General features: G+C 40.3%; 1 protein-coding gene across 1 annotated transcript in view; it reads right to left on the bottom strand.

Moving 5' to 3' along the window:
* ARHGAP28 (Rho GTPase activating protein 28) overlaps positions 1-15,005 on the bottom strand; it is a 76,263-nt gene extending 61,258 nt beyond the window's left edge. The window contains exon 1 of the mRNA XM_057383167.1: positions 14,713-15,005. Coding sequence (XP_057239150.1) covers positions 14,713-14,843 — 131 coding nt within the window. The 5' untranslated portion in view covers positions 14,844-15,005. The remainder of the gene's footprint in view (positions 1-14,712) is intronic.
* Positions 15,006-15,239: the final 234 nt, after the last annotated feature.

Genomic DNA, 15,239 nt, shown 5'->3' with positions numbered 1-15,239 from the left:
TTTTATTAGCTATACATTAAGAGCAAGTCCCTAAATGGCTGTAAAAGCTCACAGTGTAAGTGGCAGCTTGTTTTGTCATCACAACTTGGTTGTGACTCAGAAAATGAAAGTCATTTGGGGATATCTGACTACCAGAGAGCACCCATGAACTTGATGAGAATTTGGCAATAACTTTTGATCAAACAAGGAACAAACTGAAACTAAGACATTTTGCATTTGTGAACTGCCTAGTCCTCTAAARTTTCCTCCAGAAAATGCTCACATAGATCCAGTTGTCACAGCTCCAGGAAGTACATGAGTCTATGGGTTGGTTTTTCCTTTGGTTTTCCTACACCTTCTGGCCATAGATTTGCTGTAGAGCTGCAGTTCTGAAAACTGTCAGGGAAAGTTTTCAGGCATCATTTTAACATTTGGAGGCAATGATATGAGCTGGAAAAATGGTCAGGAGAACCCCAGAGCACCTCCTGGCACATCCTGCAGTCAAGCTTAGAAGACACCCAAGTCTGTTGGTCATGAGCAACTGGATAATGCAATTAATTGTGTCTATCTGTGAAAAAAGTACAATCCAACAATTTTGTACAGAACATTTCTATATGAAACAGAGCATGACCAATAATGTGTCAGTCAAGTCCAGCAAACCTTTCAGGAAACACAGGGCATGTGCTACTCAGAGTAAGTTTATGATAAAGTTTGTGTCCAATGAAAATTTGACAACCACAGAAACTCAGAAGAGACACAGAGCTGCTATCGTTATTTTTCTTGTCAATAGGGTTAAACCAGCCCATCCATCAAAAAGTGTTCAAAGTACTTAGAAATATAGTAAATCATAAAATACAGTACATCATAAAATTTTCTATGGTAGAGACAGTACAAGTATCTAAGTCAGGGCTTTCCACTCAAATATTATCTGACTGCTTTTTTTCATGCAAAACAAACTAATTTCATTTCTGTTAGGCAAACACTGGATTGTAGCATGAGGTCACAGCTAACTAAKWAGCKACRCTYTTATCGTAATTTCCAGGGAAGCAGCACTTTCCTATTTACATATTGTATAGGATCGCTGTCAAAACTCAAATACAGTGTAGTAAATCATKTGACCTTAGACATTTCAARGGTTGCATCAAAGAAATGTACAGAYCTGACCTTTCAAAAAACTTCTGCCATCACATCTGTTGTGAACGTGTATTTTTGTGTGCTTGCTTTGTGAAAACGCCCAGTAACGTGTGCTTCAATTACTTGTTCAGATTTCTAAGCAACAATTTCAACAATCCGTCTTCAATATTCTAGTCACAAATTTCTTCTCTACATAATCCAATCACGGAACTTTTCAACAGCTTTGATTGCAACAAGTATGTGATTAAATCAGTAATTTAAGTAAAGAACCACATCAAAACAAAACACTGAGTTCAAGAAGAATAAGCTTCAGCTAAAGAATTTTGCATGGTTTTTCATCTACTTTCATCATGGTTTTAGTCCATCCTTCACTTTACTACTTGGAAAAGTGGATCTGCTCAGCAAGATCTCTTCCAATGCTGTCAAAAATTACCCATTTTCAAAGAATGCCTGGCCAAGATTTTATCAACAAGGCAACTGCAAAAAAAAAAATCCCTCCCCTACCCAGCAAGAGGCATTTTGTGATAGAAGTAGACCTTTAGAAGAGTAKGTTTTCTTTTTTTACTTATGTACCTCTTATTGTTAATTAACTTCCACTTTACCCTCAAATTTTGAGTTTTCTTCTAAGTTGCTTTAGAGTCTTTCAGTGATTGGAATTTTCCTGGTTAGGTTTGGCTGTGTGCTGTATTATTTTATTTTGTCTTTATGTAAGCCATACATTTTGAAAATATAGTTAGGTTGACATAAATCTCCACAAATATTCTTATCTTAGGCACCTAAATATTATATATTAATATATTTCTATTAACTTCAATTGATGTCTATAATCAGAATCAATTCAACAATTCATTTCTAGAAGATACAACATCACCTGCAAAATACCAAAATACCTTCCCCACTCTTAAAATCTACAGGACTCATTCCAAAACCATGAAACATGAACTCAGCAAAAGTCAAAAGTAATACCAAAAGTAAACAGAATATACAATTAGAGGAAAAAAATGGCACCATTGATACTTACAGAATTTCTTAAAATCTAGCTGTTCCTTTCAAGCTGCTGGCCATGGGACAGCTGTGCATGAGACACAAACAGTGCATCCTTTGTTACCTGTTCACAAGACTACTTGAAGTCAACTAAAGAGCAAATTTCTCTTACAAAATTACTAAGTAAGATGAAGAAAAAACACATACATGATTTTGTGTCAGCTCTTTTCCCTTCTGCACAGCAATTCCCATGAAGATTGCAACGTAGAATTTTTTTTGCTGTTAGTATTGCTCACTTTGAGTTTTTATAACTGCTCGGAGATCTGCATCATTGTATTTGATTTCACTTAATCAAGCATACAAATGARCAGGAATGCAGACACACAGCACTGTAAAAAAACACAGAAGGAAGYTTTTTCAAACAAAATCCCTCTATTAGGCAGTGGTTCCAGTGATGCAATCAGAATAGGAAGGAAAGTCTGTTTTGCTTCATTGTTTTGTTTGGATTTTGGGGTCCAGTTCTAACTTGTGATAATATTTCCATTTGCAAGTATATTTCTCTGAGAGCAATCCAAAAAAGTGACTGTGATGAATCTAAAAGGAAAAATATGCCATTGAACTTGCTAARTTTTTCCATCATGAATGACCATTACAGAACTGTCCCACTCAATTATCTTTCCTGTGTAGCTCAGTAGCTTTTGGCTAAGTTTATTGTTTTTTATCAAAGTCCAATAAATGCAAAAAGTGGATTCAATATAAATGTAATTACAGAGAAATTAAATAATTGATTGATCCCTGTGTGGAATTTAAGATTTTCTGAAAAAGAGTGGAATGAAAAGGATAAATGAACAGAAAGAAGAACTGCAACATATATCAAAGATACAGTCAGCTGCAGAATGTTGACASAGGACATCTAGATCTCTAGAGACAAACTCAAAGCCTACAGTCACCAGGAGGAGTTCTAGATCTGACTTTCAGTGTGGTGAGATGTCAAATACATTTGTAATCCAAAGATTCAACTCTCTACAACCTCCACACTTCAGCAGTTAAAACAAACATGTACTCTTCTCCAGGGTGACTTATCTGATGAGCCCATCACAGCAGCTACTCTAAACAGGATTTTCCAGGTGTCATGCACAGAGTACTGTGTTGTCTTTCTGGCTTCAGATATCATGGTATAAGTGTGTGAAAAGGCAAGGGTGATAGAAATGCCAGCTCAAGCAAACAGGAATTTTCCTTGTGTCTCCCAAACATAAAACAGCACAACAGCAAAGTCTTGCAAAGTGAGCAAACTCTTTTCATCAAATATAAAATTGTTATCRAAGATTAAGAGGTTTCCTCTGCTTCTGAAGAGTATGTCACTCCTCTCATGTAAGGATGTGTTGTTATTTTTTCTTCCCTAAGAAGAACTACTCATTGCTTTCRAGTGATCTTCAGATGATGATAACTTTGGTCTGCTACAACCACATTATAGGGCATTGCTTATTTTATAGGTGGTTAAAAATGAAGCAAAAGTGGTATTAAGGATATAGATCATAGAAAAATACAGAAAAATAAATACTTTGCTTATTATCTTCAGCTATACCAGTTGCTTAAGTATACTGACGTCAGTGAATGTTTTAAGACCCTGTGAAGATGGCCAAAACCATAAATACATAAATACTCTAAAGATACCAGAAAAACTACCTATGATTTTCCTGTCTTTTTTTTTTGGTACCTGGTGCCAACTGCTGTGCTTTATTTCAAAGCTAATTCCCATACTTTAAATGTATTCAGTCTTCAAAGGTTGCCTATCAAATATTATGGCTATGTCCAGTGAATCCATGGGATATGGTTATCTGTGGGCTTTAGGGCAGSTCCACAGATGTGTACTATGTCAGCATTTGGGTCATTCCTATTGTTGTACTGCCTGAGGTTCCCTTGGTTTGTGTGAAATATAAAATGCATCCCAGCGATGGAAACTTATCACCAATAGTCTCAAAGCAGGTAACTTAATCTAGCTCTCCCCTGCACTGATAGAATTAGGAATGCACTTTGTCAGCCTTTCAGGGTTTAACTACAGCTGGCTGGGTTCAGGGCAGTCTCAGAAACCAATCTGTTCTTAGTAACATCATCTCTTTCACAAAATTACAGACATACTTTCAGCAGATATAGCCAGCTGACTGCTGAATGATGTTTTTCCACCCACTTTTGCAATGGTCAATGTCTTTTTCAGTGTAACTGAACCACTGGATCAATGCCATGAAATGATTCAGAAACCAAAAGCTGAGCTGACAGCTCAAGAATAAAAGTTATAAACCTTATTTACAGTGTTTGCATGTGGCTCAATGCAGTTTCTGAACATCATCGTATTTCTGATCCAGCYGATGAAATTTAATTAGAAAGGAGATTCTAATGGATATTTACATGCTGACTGGCCTCAGTCTGGTTTATGAAATAAAAGATTTTTTTTAAGCTCTATTCTCCCAGAAAATCAGAACTCTACYCTTCAGATAGATTATGTAAGTTAAAGGGAAAAAAAACCTAACCTAATAAAAATGTAAAATCTTCTTTAAATGTRTTCATCAGAACTAGCTCTGGATCCCTGCTTTACTCTTGATTATTCTGCTGGAGACTACAGGAATTCAGATGACGAATACTTTCATACTGCTGTCAGTAAGTTTTTCTAAGCGAGTATCACAAGCAGCACTCCCTTCTCACGCGCCTTTCCTGGTAGGAATCTGATTTGCACAAAAGAACAAGACATTCTGCTATGGTTCAAGAAAGTCAGGTAAAGCTTCCCCTCCAGGACATAACATATTTGAGARAAACCCAGTGTAACTTTATACCTGTTTATGTACCTAAACCTGAAAACACCCAGCCTAACCTATTAATCAGCAGAGTGGCCTGTTCAGAAAAACACATACCCTTTTTTTTTTTTTTTCCTTATCAGTCCTGAAGCATTCGTTTAAACACTTTGAATTCCAGCCTTTGAGTTTCCTACAGTTGTGTCAGTAGGCTGGACACAGGCCCCCAGGGCCAAGAGCCCTGCAGCTGAGGCAGTGCGTCACCATGACTGACTTTTGGCTTGGGCAAAATTCTGTGCTAACGTGGCCGTACAGCTCCTGGACACAGGCCGAGGGAGGTCAGATTTTCTTGCAGCCACCCYATAAAAGTATGTTCTGAATTCCTGTGTGCAATCATTACGTGGTAATCTTGATATCCACTAAAGCCATGGATTTATTACCTTGCTGTTAAACCATACGATGTCAGACTGAACCTCTTTGGTTTTACATTTTTTTTTTTTTCACTGCTTTATTTGGTTCTTTTTTTGCCTGTAATGCAGATTTTCAGTAGAACACAGACATCACAGCTGGGCCTTAAATGATAATAGCGCACAAATTCCAATGTCCTGTCTCTGAGAGCAAAAAAAAAGACTGAAAAATAAAAAAGCAATACACATCTTTTTTACTTCAGTAAGTTTCATGTAAGTAGGAGAAGGTTACATCTGAAAATTACAATTTAACTGCATCTTTTAGAATTCTGGATAGCACTAACAGTGTTAATTACAGACACCCTCATTATCCACATGAATATCATACCCCATATTTGGAAAGTGAAAATGAGCCTCCAAGGACGTTCTATGACAATAAACTCCATGTACAAATGGGTGATTATTTAAAACTAGTGACTCATTGTTGCATGGCATGTAAGGCAATTAACTGCAGATTTACTTGTGTTCAGKGTAGACTGAGGCAAACTGGTTTGGTTTGCATGATTTCACTGCATTGCTSAGTGTGGCACAGTTAACTTCAGGCCTGGGTTAGCTAAATCTTATAAAACAAATCCAGTAGTTAAAAAAAGGCATAAGAGATGGTGTCCATTAAGGATGAAATGCATTTTGACCACACAAAATAGCTGCAGAAAAAATGTCTCTCCCAAAAATCTGTGGTGTGCTTTCTAAAAACAGAACATGGAGATCCTGCATGATGAAGAAGGCCTTTCAAAAATTGACGTAGTAGGTTCTCTTGTTTGTTTATTTTTRATTGCTACTCTTTGTCAGAGGCAACAGATGGTTTGAACAAATATGCTTGAGGAAAATTCCAGTTAATATTTGACTTGTGGGACAAGCAATTCTAATGCTTGACATATACTCTGTGAACTGTCATCAACACGAGGATAATCTTAAGCTTCATGTTCCATGTCTGGGCTTGCACAGATTGTACACACACACAGGTAAATTAAAATTAATGAATTCTTCCAGAAAATTCAGATTACCAGTAATGTTAAATTCTCATGGTTTAATTGCTTTTGCAAATTCTAAGAAAGAAAGGAGGGAAGAAAGCAAGTAAGCAAGGCAGTGTGAAAGGATTSCACAGATCACTGGGGCTTACAGTGCAATGCATCCTGAGTGAAAGATGTCAGAAAGACCTTATATGAGGCAAACACTATTGTTTCAGCAGGTGACAAAAGATTCCCATGTATTTAAAAGACCTCTTTCCTTTGCTTGGAAGGCTGTCCTGGCTCCCTTCTTCCTGCCCTCTCTCCAAAAGGGAGAACTTGCAATGTGAAATCCTGCTGCAGCTTGAATACAAAGGCTTCCCTTGTCTCTGTTCATCAGGATAAACTCACTGTTTCCTTTCATTTCCTTGCCCATGCATGATATGGGCACCATCTGGCCCAGAAATGGCCCAGAAATGGCCAAGGACAGCCAAGCCTGAAAAACATCTTCAGAGAATGCTCTAGGCTCCCCTACTCGATGTTATCACCTGTATTTATAGCAAAGATTTTATAATCATCTCTGATACATCCAGACAAATATTTAGAACTCAAGTTTTCAAAATATTTGAGTAATGGAGGGAGGTATTGCAAAATGAAGACTGATTTGGTCACTGTTATGTTTTAATTATCTAAAATCTCATACTGATRTCCTGGTCTGTGAGAATACTATTAAATAAGTTAGCCTGACCTGAGACAGGAAATGGCATAATCAGATCATGCCCTGTGCACAAAGTTATTGACAGAAAGATGTGAGTTCAGATGACTTGGTYCCATTTCCACTAAATTCAGAGGTAAAATCTCCATTATTATGCCTAAGTGTCCATTAACTCAGTCCATATGTATAAACAAGACTCATATCCCACTTGATCTTTCACTGCATTATTTATTATTGACCTTTTATTAAATTAGAATTTAAAAAGACTAATTCAGGTTAGCTTGAATGCTACAGCTATCCAGTTCTTGCTCTTTTACTAAAGTAAACCTTAAAAAGGATCTGTCATTCTCACTTCTAAATTCCCTCTTGACCACTAGGTATGATCATCACTGGGTCAGCAAACAAAGTTGGATGATACTTTGTTCTGAGTTTTCATTAGCCAGAGAAAGAGAAACTGATGGTGAGGAGGCTCTCCACTGCCATGCCAATACTTTCCACCGACTAACTCAGAGTGTGGCCATCTGCAGACTCTGCAGGGGTGGAGTTAGCAAGGAACCTACCACTCCATGAGTCAAATTCAGGCCTTTATAAATTTATTATGCCCTTCCCAAGTCTGACCATTTGGAAACTAGATGTTATTTTCATTAGCTCTAGTAAAATATGAAGACTAACAGTTCTAGAGCTTCTTCAGTCTCTGGCAGTAAACTCTGAGAGTGATGTCCGGTGTCCTGAGGTTTCAAGCACAAGTGTTCAAAACAGTTCCCTGCTTGCCTCTTGCTCTACTTGTCTTTCATCTGGTAAATTATGTCAACACAGCTGGGCTTCTACATCTGTACATGTTTTCCACATATACCACCCTCTGTCTCTCTGGTAGGGCTCTTCCACCCTCCACTCATAGCCACTATTTTGCTCATTATCTGTGCTGAGGACCTTCTGCACCAAGGGATTTCATAAAAGGCTTGTACAGTCCTCCGGTGGAAATTCATTAACAGCAACATTAAGCAGCTGAGATTTCTGTCTCTCCTTTGCTCAGCCACCTTCTGCTTAAACATCCAGTGTATGTCCATCCTAAACTGAAAGCTTTTAAATCTGAAAATCCCACAGATTTACAGTAGTCAAGTATTCCACACAATATCCTAAATAAGAAAACATAACTGTCTTTAAACGAACAAGCTGATAAAAGGCTCCCTGCTCCAGTGTTTATTCCACTCTCCTCAGAGACTCTGACAGTGTCTGGAAAGTTAAGATATGGCAGAGAGAAAAATGAATTGCAAAAATGAGGGATCCCGCACAGATCATCAATCTTTTCCTTGCATTAATTACAAGGSATGTCAACTCAAGCACTTCTGCTGATCTCTGCTGAAATAGTCCTTCAGGGTAATGGGGCACTTTTTCAAACAACCTGTCTTTTAAACCATTTCATGTTTTGACTTCAAATCACTCCTTAAATGCTATTCCAAAACTCATGTGTCTGGTGGGACTGGAGGCCCAGCTGTAAATTGCCCCAGCACACAACCACCTTTGTGAGTTATTTCTTTTCTGACTTCAGATCCTTTTATTTGCGCACAAGGACGGGAATCAGCTAATGTACCTAGGAATGTGTTCTTTCTCTGTCGTCGTTTGCTCTCCTCTTCCTCCTAGCTCCTTATATTCTTTTTTTGTCTCCCTCTTCTGAGTCTCTAGTATTCAGACAGGACTTGGAAGACCAGCATGGCATGAATCAATTTCCACTGAGAGAGAAAGTAGGAGGTAGGAAAAGAGGAGCCAAAATAYCAGGTAGGATGCTTGGTTTCACACMTTGGGATGTGACTCTGGGCACTATTCTCAGGGTACCTCTCCTGTGCTCTTTTAATGCACCCTCCATGGTGCACCTGAAGGCTGCACACAGCATGGTCCTGCCCTTCTGATGTGCTGACTGTGCTGGGCTGCCTGGCCAGCTGGGGCACAGCACTGMWGTGGGCCAAGYRGCTGCTCTRCTGTGGTCAGCMAAAACYCAGCCAAAATCCAGCCAACATCCAGCCAACATTCAGGATGTTCGCTTGACTGTTTGCTGTGGATGCCCCACACTATTTCAGGATGTGATCCTATATTTGCACAGCGCTAACCAGATGAGTTTCAGATGCTGCTCCAGCTAAGTACTTTCGCTACGACTCCATAGTTGTGTCTTGCAGTTGCCACCTCTGCACATTTTCCACACGTTTGCACTAAATTATTATCATCTCCTGTGCAAAAGTAATACCAAGGTTGTGGATTCCTGGCAGTTTGTTATGCCAGTGCTGTCACACTGCCAGATGCAATCTGAACACGTCTGTGTAGGGCATGCAGGGCTCTCAGGTCCTACTTTTTCTTTTTTCTTTAGGCAGCTCCAACCCTCATGTAATCAGAGATAAGTGACTTAGTTAAAAATGAATGGGGCAGCTGGCTAAATGCTCAACCAAACAAAATGATCAAAGGGACACTGCCAGATGTTTTTCATTAGSTCTACATATGGAGGTACCAGGGAGAGCAGCAGGAGCACCAAACTAAAAAGAAACCAGAGAAGCCAACTCTAGTTTCAACCATAACATGAGGAGCTGGCTATAAATACTACATTCCTCAGTGTGGCTCCCAGAGGACATGCTGTAAGTATTTCTAAAATCTACAGGAAAAGCGTGTCTACTATTGTCTGACTTATTTATATGCATCCTTCTGGTAAATATTGTATTAAGAATTATCATTCCTATCATCTATAAAAATGTACTTTAAAAATAATATTTTTAAAAGCTTCTGTAAGTTGTAAAATGGGKTTTTTTTTCCCCACAAAATGTATTTTTTGCCTAGCTGGTGCCAATGCTGACTCTCCTAGACTACTGATGTGTGAGGTTTTCTTTACCACTTTTAGTACATTTTAAAATTTTAACTTCATAGCTTTTAAGTCTAAGCTATTGCAAAAGGCCCAAGTCATGTCAAGATTTACTGTGGAAAAGGAGCCAGATTTTTATTTTTGTCCTCTGGGGAAGTTTATGATAGAGTGAGATAAACATCCAAAATAGTTAAGGTTGTTTATCCTGCATCACTAAGAAGACATTCTTGACATCACTTGTATACAATTGAGCAGGGGAGCTGCTCAATCAGCACTGACAGAAATCCAACCCAGATCACCCAGCCTCGGGGCATACAGACCTTACTTCAGTGTGATAAAATCTGCTTCTGTTGAGATAAAACCTGAACTGTTCACAGACCTCCTCCAGTCACAAGGCAAATTTTGGAGCATAAAGGCTCCTCCTGCAGTTGTACTCCTTCCAGGGAATTATTTCAGGACACTTTACCTCACCTTGACATGTATCTGTAGTGTCTTGGGGGTTGCGAGGAGGAAGAACCTTACAAAACAATCTGGTGTCATGCTTGTCTTCTGTAATGACTTGTGTATCAGTTCCAAATCTGCAAGTCTTAGATCTGGAGAGCAGGAATCCTGGAAGTTGCCAGCAGGTAACTCAATCCACACAATATAGAAATTATTCCTGTTCTTTTTTGACTCTAGTTTAGTAAAGTCTGCCTGAAAGTCACTTCCCTGACAGTAGGAGGAGGGAGACATGCTGGATGTAAAGAGACTGGGAAGGCATTTCTCTGAAACATTTGGAAGTACCAGACTTGCAGTTGACCAGGGAAGAAGCTAATAAGGGTTCTTGGCTGTGTTGATCAATAGTGCTSAAATGCACTTTGTCCTTCACGTACGCAGCAATCTCCTAGGTTTGGTAGTTTATATGCTGTTCTTCGCACGAGTATTGATGGCAAAGGTTATTCCATGTATAGAAAGCTTGATGTACACTTTAAAAGCTGCTCTCATCCTGTCCTGCAGGAACAAACCCCATGAACATGATTTTTTCTTTCCCTGATTCTTATTTCATGCACATGTAAGTGACAGCCCCTCACTGCAGAGAAAATGTCAGTGATTTGCAGAGCAGGATGAGTTCTTTGCTGGTAGATGTGCTAGCAGCAGACAGGCTGAGGAACTCACTAATAATCAGGCTGGAGTCAAGGAAAGCTGGAGCATGACTCACTTAGGAATGCTTTGTCTTCCCCTAATTGCATAATTACCTTAGAGAGCTCACTGGCCATTTGGCATAGASGTCATGCCTGTTTCCTTTGAGCACAGGAATAACTCCTCCTAGCTTCTCCTAACAGGATAAAAAGGGGATGTGAGGAAGACATATGGCCATGGCCCTGCTTTTCCTCTAAATAATCCAGGAGCAGCATTTGTGCACAATGAAGTCCTTCATGCTCTGAAATGAGGATGCCAAAGCTGACCATTATATAGCATAAATCAGCACTTTCACGTTTTCACTGAGACTGGATCTGTGTAGTGTGATATTCTGGGTTCTTTGGTACCAGTATGTGTGACATCCGTGTTCCAATAAACGAGGTTAAGAAAGAGTAATGGGGTGCCACAAGAACAGGAATCTTTCCCACTCTACTTGTATGCTGTAGAGCTAGACTGACTGCTAAGCAAACAAAACAGAGATCTCCCCAACACCTTGCTCTCACAAGCAATAAAAAAAGAAGATATGGGTAATACAAATGCTTATAAAGTGCATATAAAAGCAGATCGCAAGCTGAAGAAAGGGACCTTAAGATCCTATGAGACAAATGGAAAATAAACGTGCTAGTTGCACGAGTAGAGCTAAAGGAAGGTTTTCTGGAGAATTCTTCTGGACCTCCAGCAAGCTCAGCAGTGCTGTTTTCAGGGCTCATCCCCTCCCATGTATAGAACTGATTACATAAATCTGCAAGGTGCAACAAATGGAGAAAGATACAATTGAACTCCATGGAAAACTAAGGCAAATATATTAAAGTATTGCTATCTTTATTTCTCCTTGTTCTGGAGGGTGGGTGGAATCTGTGGTCCCTTTTCTTAACCATTTTGTTGATGCTATCCRACAGTACATTTGGAACATAGAATTCTCCTTTGCAAATTGGTGATTGCAGCCAAACTTTCATCCCACTCTCCCCTTCATTACTTCTATGAATTCTCCATCCTCCACTGCACGCTGATGCATCTTCCATTCACAGGAACTAAAGCAAATTTTCTCCTGTTCTCACAGCTCACCAGTTACTATCCTCTAAGTTACGATGGGGTTTACACCCACTGGGCTTGTGAATGAAAATACTTGCAGCTGCTATACTTCATGTTGATCCTGATACTGTCAGTGAGTTTTAGAAATGCACACAGGATGCCTGCCTGGCTGSCCCTGCAAGAGTTTGGCATGCATAGGAATCCAAGTGGTCCAACGCATCTGTTACTGTAACCTTTTGGGTACATGGCCTTCTCACTAGTGTGCCTGGATTGTCAAGAGTGTTTAGGAACTCATGAYAGTTATATCTTTCCCTTTTCTCAGTGTCTTTTTAAATTGTGGGAAGTGGTGCAGTTAAATGCTGGCTGAGGTTGCATTAGGTTCCACTTTTTCTGAGAACTCTGCTTAGACAGTTTCCAAAGTGAAAGTTTTTGCAAGAGAAAACAGCTGTAAGACACCTCCAAGCCTGACTGGTGAGTGGAACTATTCTGATATAAGGAGTGTATCACTCTAAAGGGAGTGAACTGTTGTAAGGAGAGGAAGGAAAATGAAGTATCTTGATTCCTCAGCTGAGGGGGAACTGGTCTGCAGTTTATCAAATCAAGCTAATATCCAAGACAGATTGTATTCTCATGGATAAACATCTCAAGTACAGACTTGGAGTTACATGTAACTTAAGCAGCTGACTTCAGAGGAAAATCAGGTTCTCGGCCCCAACTGCTTTTGTTATCAAACAAAAAACAGGGGACACCTCTGTTCTTTTCATGCTTTTTTTGAATCATTTTCCTGGAGAGTTAAGGAGTTAGCACACCACAGTGTGGGTAGCTGCCCTAGGGATCAAGGAACACCAGACAAAGTCTATAATAAAACTGCTTGCATTAGCACGGCGGCAGAGGAAACTATACAGAAAATGCAGTCCAGGAAAGAGTTCTTAGAAGATGAAGTAGGGATTAAGCCAGAGCCTATTTTACCATTTGCTAAAACACTCAGTGCATTTGCCTTCATGGGTTCTGCATTCCAGAGGACTTCATGCTGGGTTAATAAAATCCCTCTCTTGTACAGGCTTTGGARACTCAGACAGCCACTGGCTGCCCATATGGCAGAATTTGGCTATTGCTGTTAGACAGCTGCAGGAAGTTAAGGACAAGAAACGGGAGACAGCACCAAAATCTTATGGATATGCTGACACCAAGAGAGACACATGGCTTTGCCTCATGGCAGGAGCTTCCAAARTATGTTCCTCATCAAAATGCCAGGATCCGCTTTAGTTCTTTTCTTTCAGGAACTGTAATTTGCACTTCTGCTTTTCATAGGTGATACGCATGTGATATATGTGTGTGATTTAAAGCCTCATACACCCTGAGCTTAAGTTTCAAATGCATTTTACAACAACTAGCACACCTACAAGAAAAACAGCAAAACACCCCATTTCTGTTGCTCACAAACTTAAAGGAAGATTGAGTTTAGTGCTCTTCCTAGGGGAAGAAAGTACAAGCTTCCCTGTAACCCAATGCCAAACCACTGCTCTCTGTTTTGAGTAGCAAATGCCATTCTTACTGCGTCTGAAATCCCAGACTCCGTTTCTTTTCTCAACATGTAATTGTGTATTTTGGTACTGTTCTCAAAAACCAGCTTAACAGAACAAAGGAGTTATCTTTATGAGACAGCCAGGGAAACRCACAAAGAACAGGAAGATGCAGCTAATCTAAATAATGACATTGAAAACAAAATAGCTATTGGGCTATAAATACACAATATGAAGTAAACATCATTATTTTTATTAAGAGAAATCACAGACTTAATTCGTGGGGATAATGTCATCTGCTGTTTCCTTAGACTTTAGTTCTTATTTTTTCAGTCAATCCATAATGCAGGATTTCCTACTTTCTTCAACTTTTTACAGAATGAACTTTTGTACCACTTCTTTTGGAGAAAATGGCAAAACTCATAAATGTATGTTTAGGAGAAAGAACAGATTTTCTAAAACACTAAAACTGCTCAAACTGCTTGGTTTTGAACTGTGCAAATACATGAATTCTTACAAGGCAGGAAGGTAAACATACACATGACTCCGTTAATTAAGACAATACTTAGTTTCCTGCAACACAAAGGAATTTTCTTATTTAGACTAAGTCTTTAACGATTCAGTCTCCCATTGTGTGTATGTGGGTGTGCAAAGCAACCACCTCAATTTCACAAAAAAAGGTGCAAGAATTGTTTCTGACCTGGTGAGYGAACGCGAAGGAATTAAATAATCCTCTAAACCAAAGCCAGAATCAACTTTCTGAGCGCCAAGCTCAGCCAGTCCCGMCACCTCACTTTTGGTAACACAGYCCTAAACTGAGCWGAAGCCTGATTCACGTGCCTTTTTTTTTTCTTTTTTTTTTTTTTTTTTTTTTTCTTCTTTCCCTGGGGCTTGTCTTGTTGAGTGTCGTGGGCAGGAAACGGGTCTGATCTGTTGACTTAGAGGATTTAAAACACGCACTGGTGTTTCCCCGCTCCCAGCCCTGACCCGCACCCTGCTCTGAATCACTTCCCCGGCGGAGGGAAGGAATGTGCGAGAGCCAAGGGCTCCCGAGTGTCCGAGCGCTCCCGGGTGACACACGGCAAAACAGCGGGGCACAGACCGCTCCCGGGGCTCAGCTTTACCTGCTGGCGGGCGAATGGCCGGGGGGGATATCCTGCACAAAGCTCTGCTCCATGCCCGGGATCCTGGCCGGGCTGTGGGGATGGTAGGCTGTCAGCACCACGCTGCCCGAGTCCTTCATCTCCATGGTCATAGGCGCATGTCGCCGCGCTGCTGGGGACACAAGGGACAGGATGCGCTGCCGGCCCGGCGGGAGGGACGGAGGGAGGGCGAGTGACCCTGTCACACGCACCAGCCCATGGCCTGGCTCGCCACTGCCGGCTGTCAGCAGAGCTGTGCCACCGAGACACGGCTCCTCTCCCTGTCAGCAAAGCTGAATTAGCATATATTCAAAAACACCGCCCACAAAACAACCCACGGGGAAGTTACTACGTTCCTAGGAAACGAGAAACTTGAGACAATCCGGCAATCCCGCACGGGAGGCTTCCTCCCTGAACACTTCTCTACTTCCCTTTTCTTTTTTTTCCTTTAACAGCAAATTTGTAGTACTCCTGCTCCTGAATTAGTCTCGTCTAAGTGAAACTATTTT

This window comes from Malurus melanocephalus, unplaced genomic scaffold, assembly GCF_030028575.1.
Source record: "Malurus melanocephalus ecotype Western Australia unplaced genomic scaffold, MMel_1.1 scaffold_612, whole genome shotgun sequence".
Classification (NCBI taxonomy): domain Eukaryota; kingdom Metazoa; phylum Chordata; class Aves; order Passeriformes; family Maluridae; genus Malurus; species Malurus melanocephalus.
Note: the sequence above shows the minus strand (reverse complement) of the source record. Positions and strands in the feature narration are given on the sequence as shown.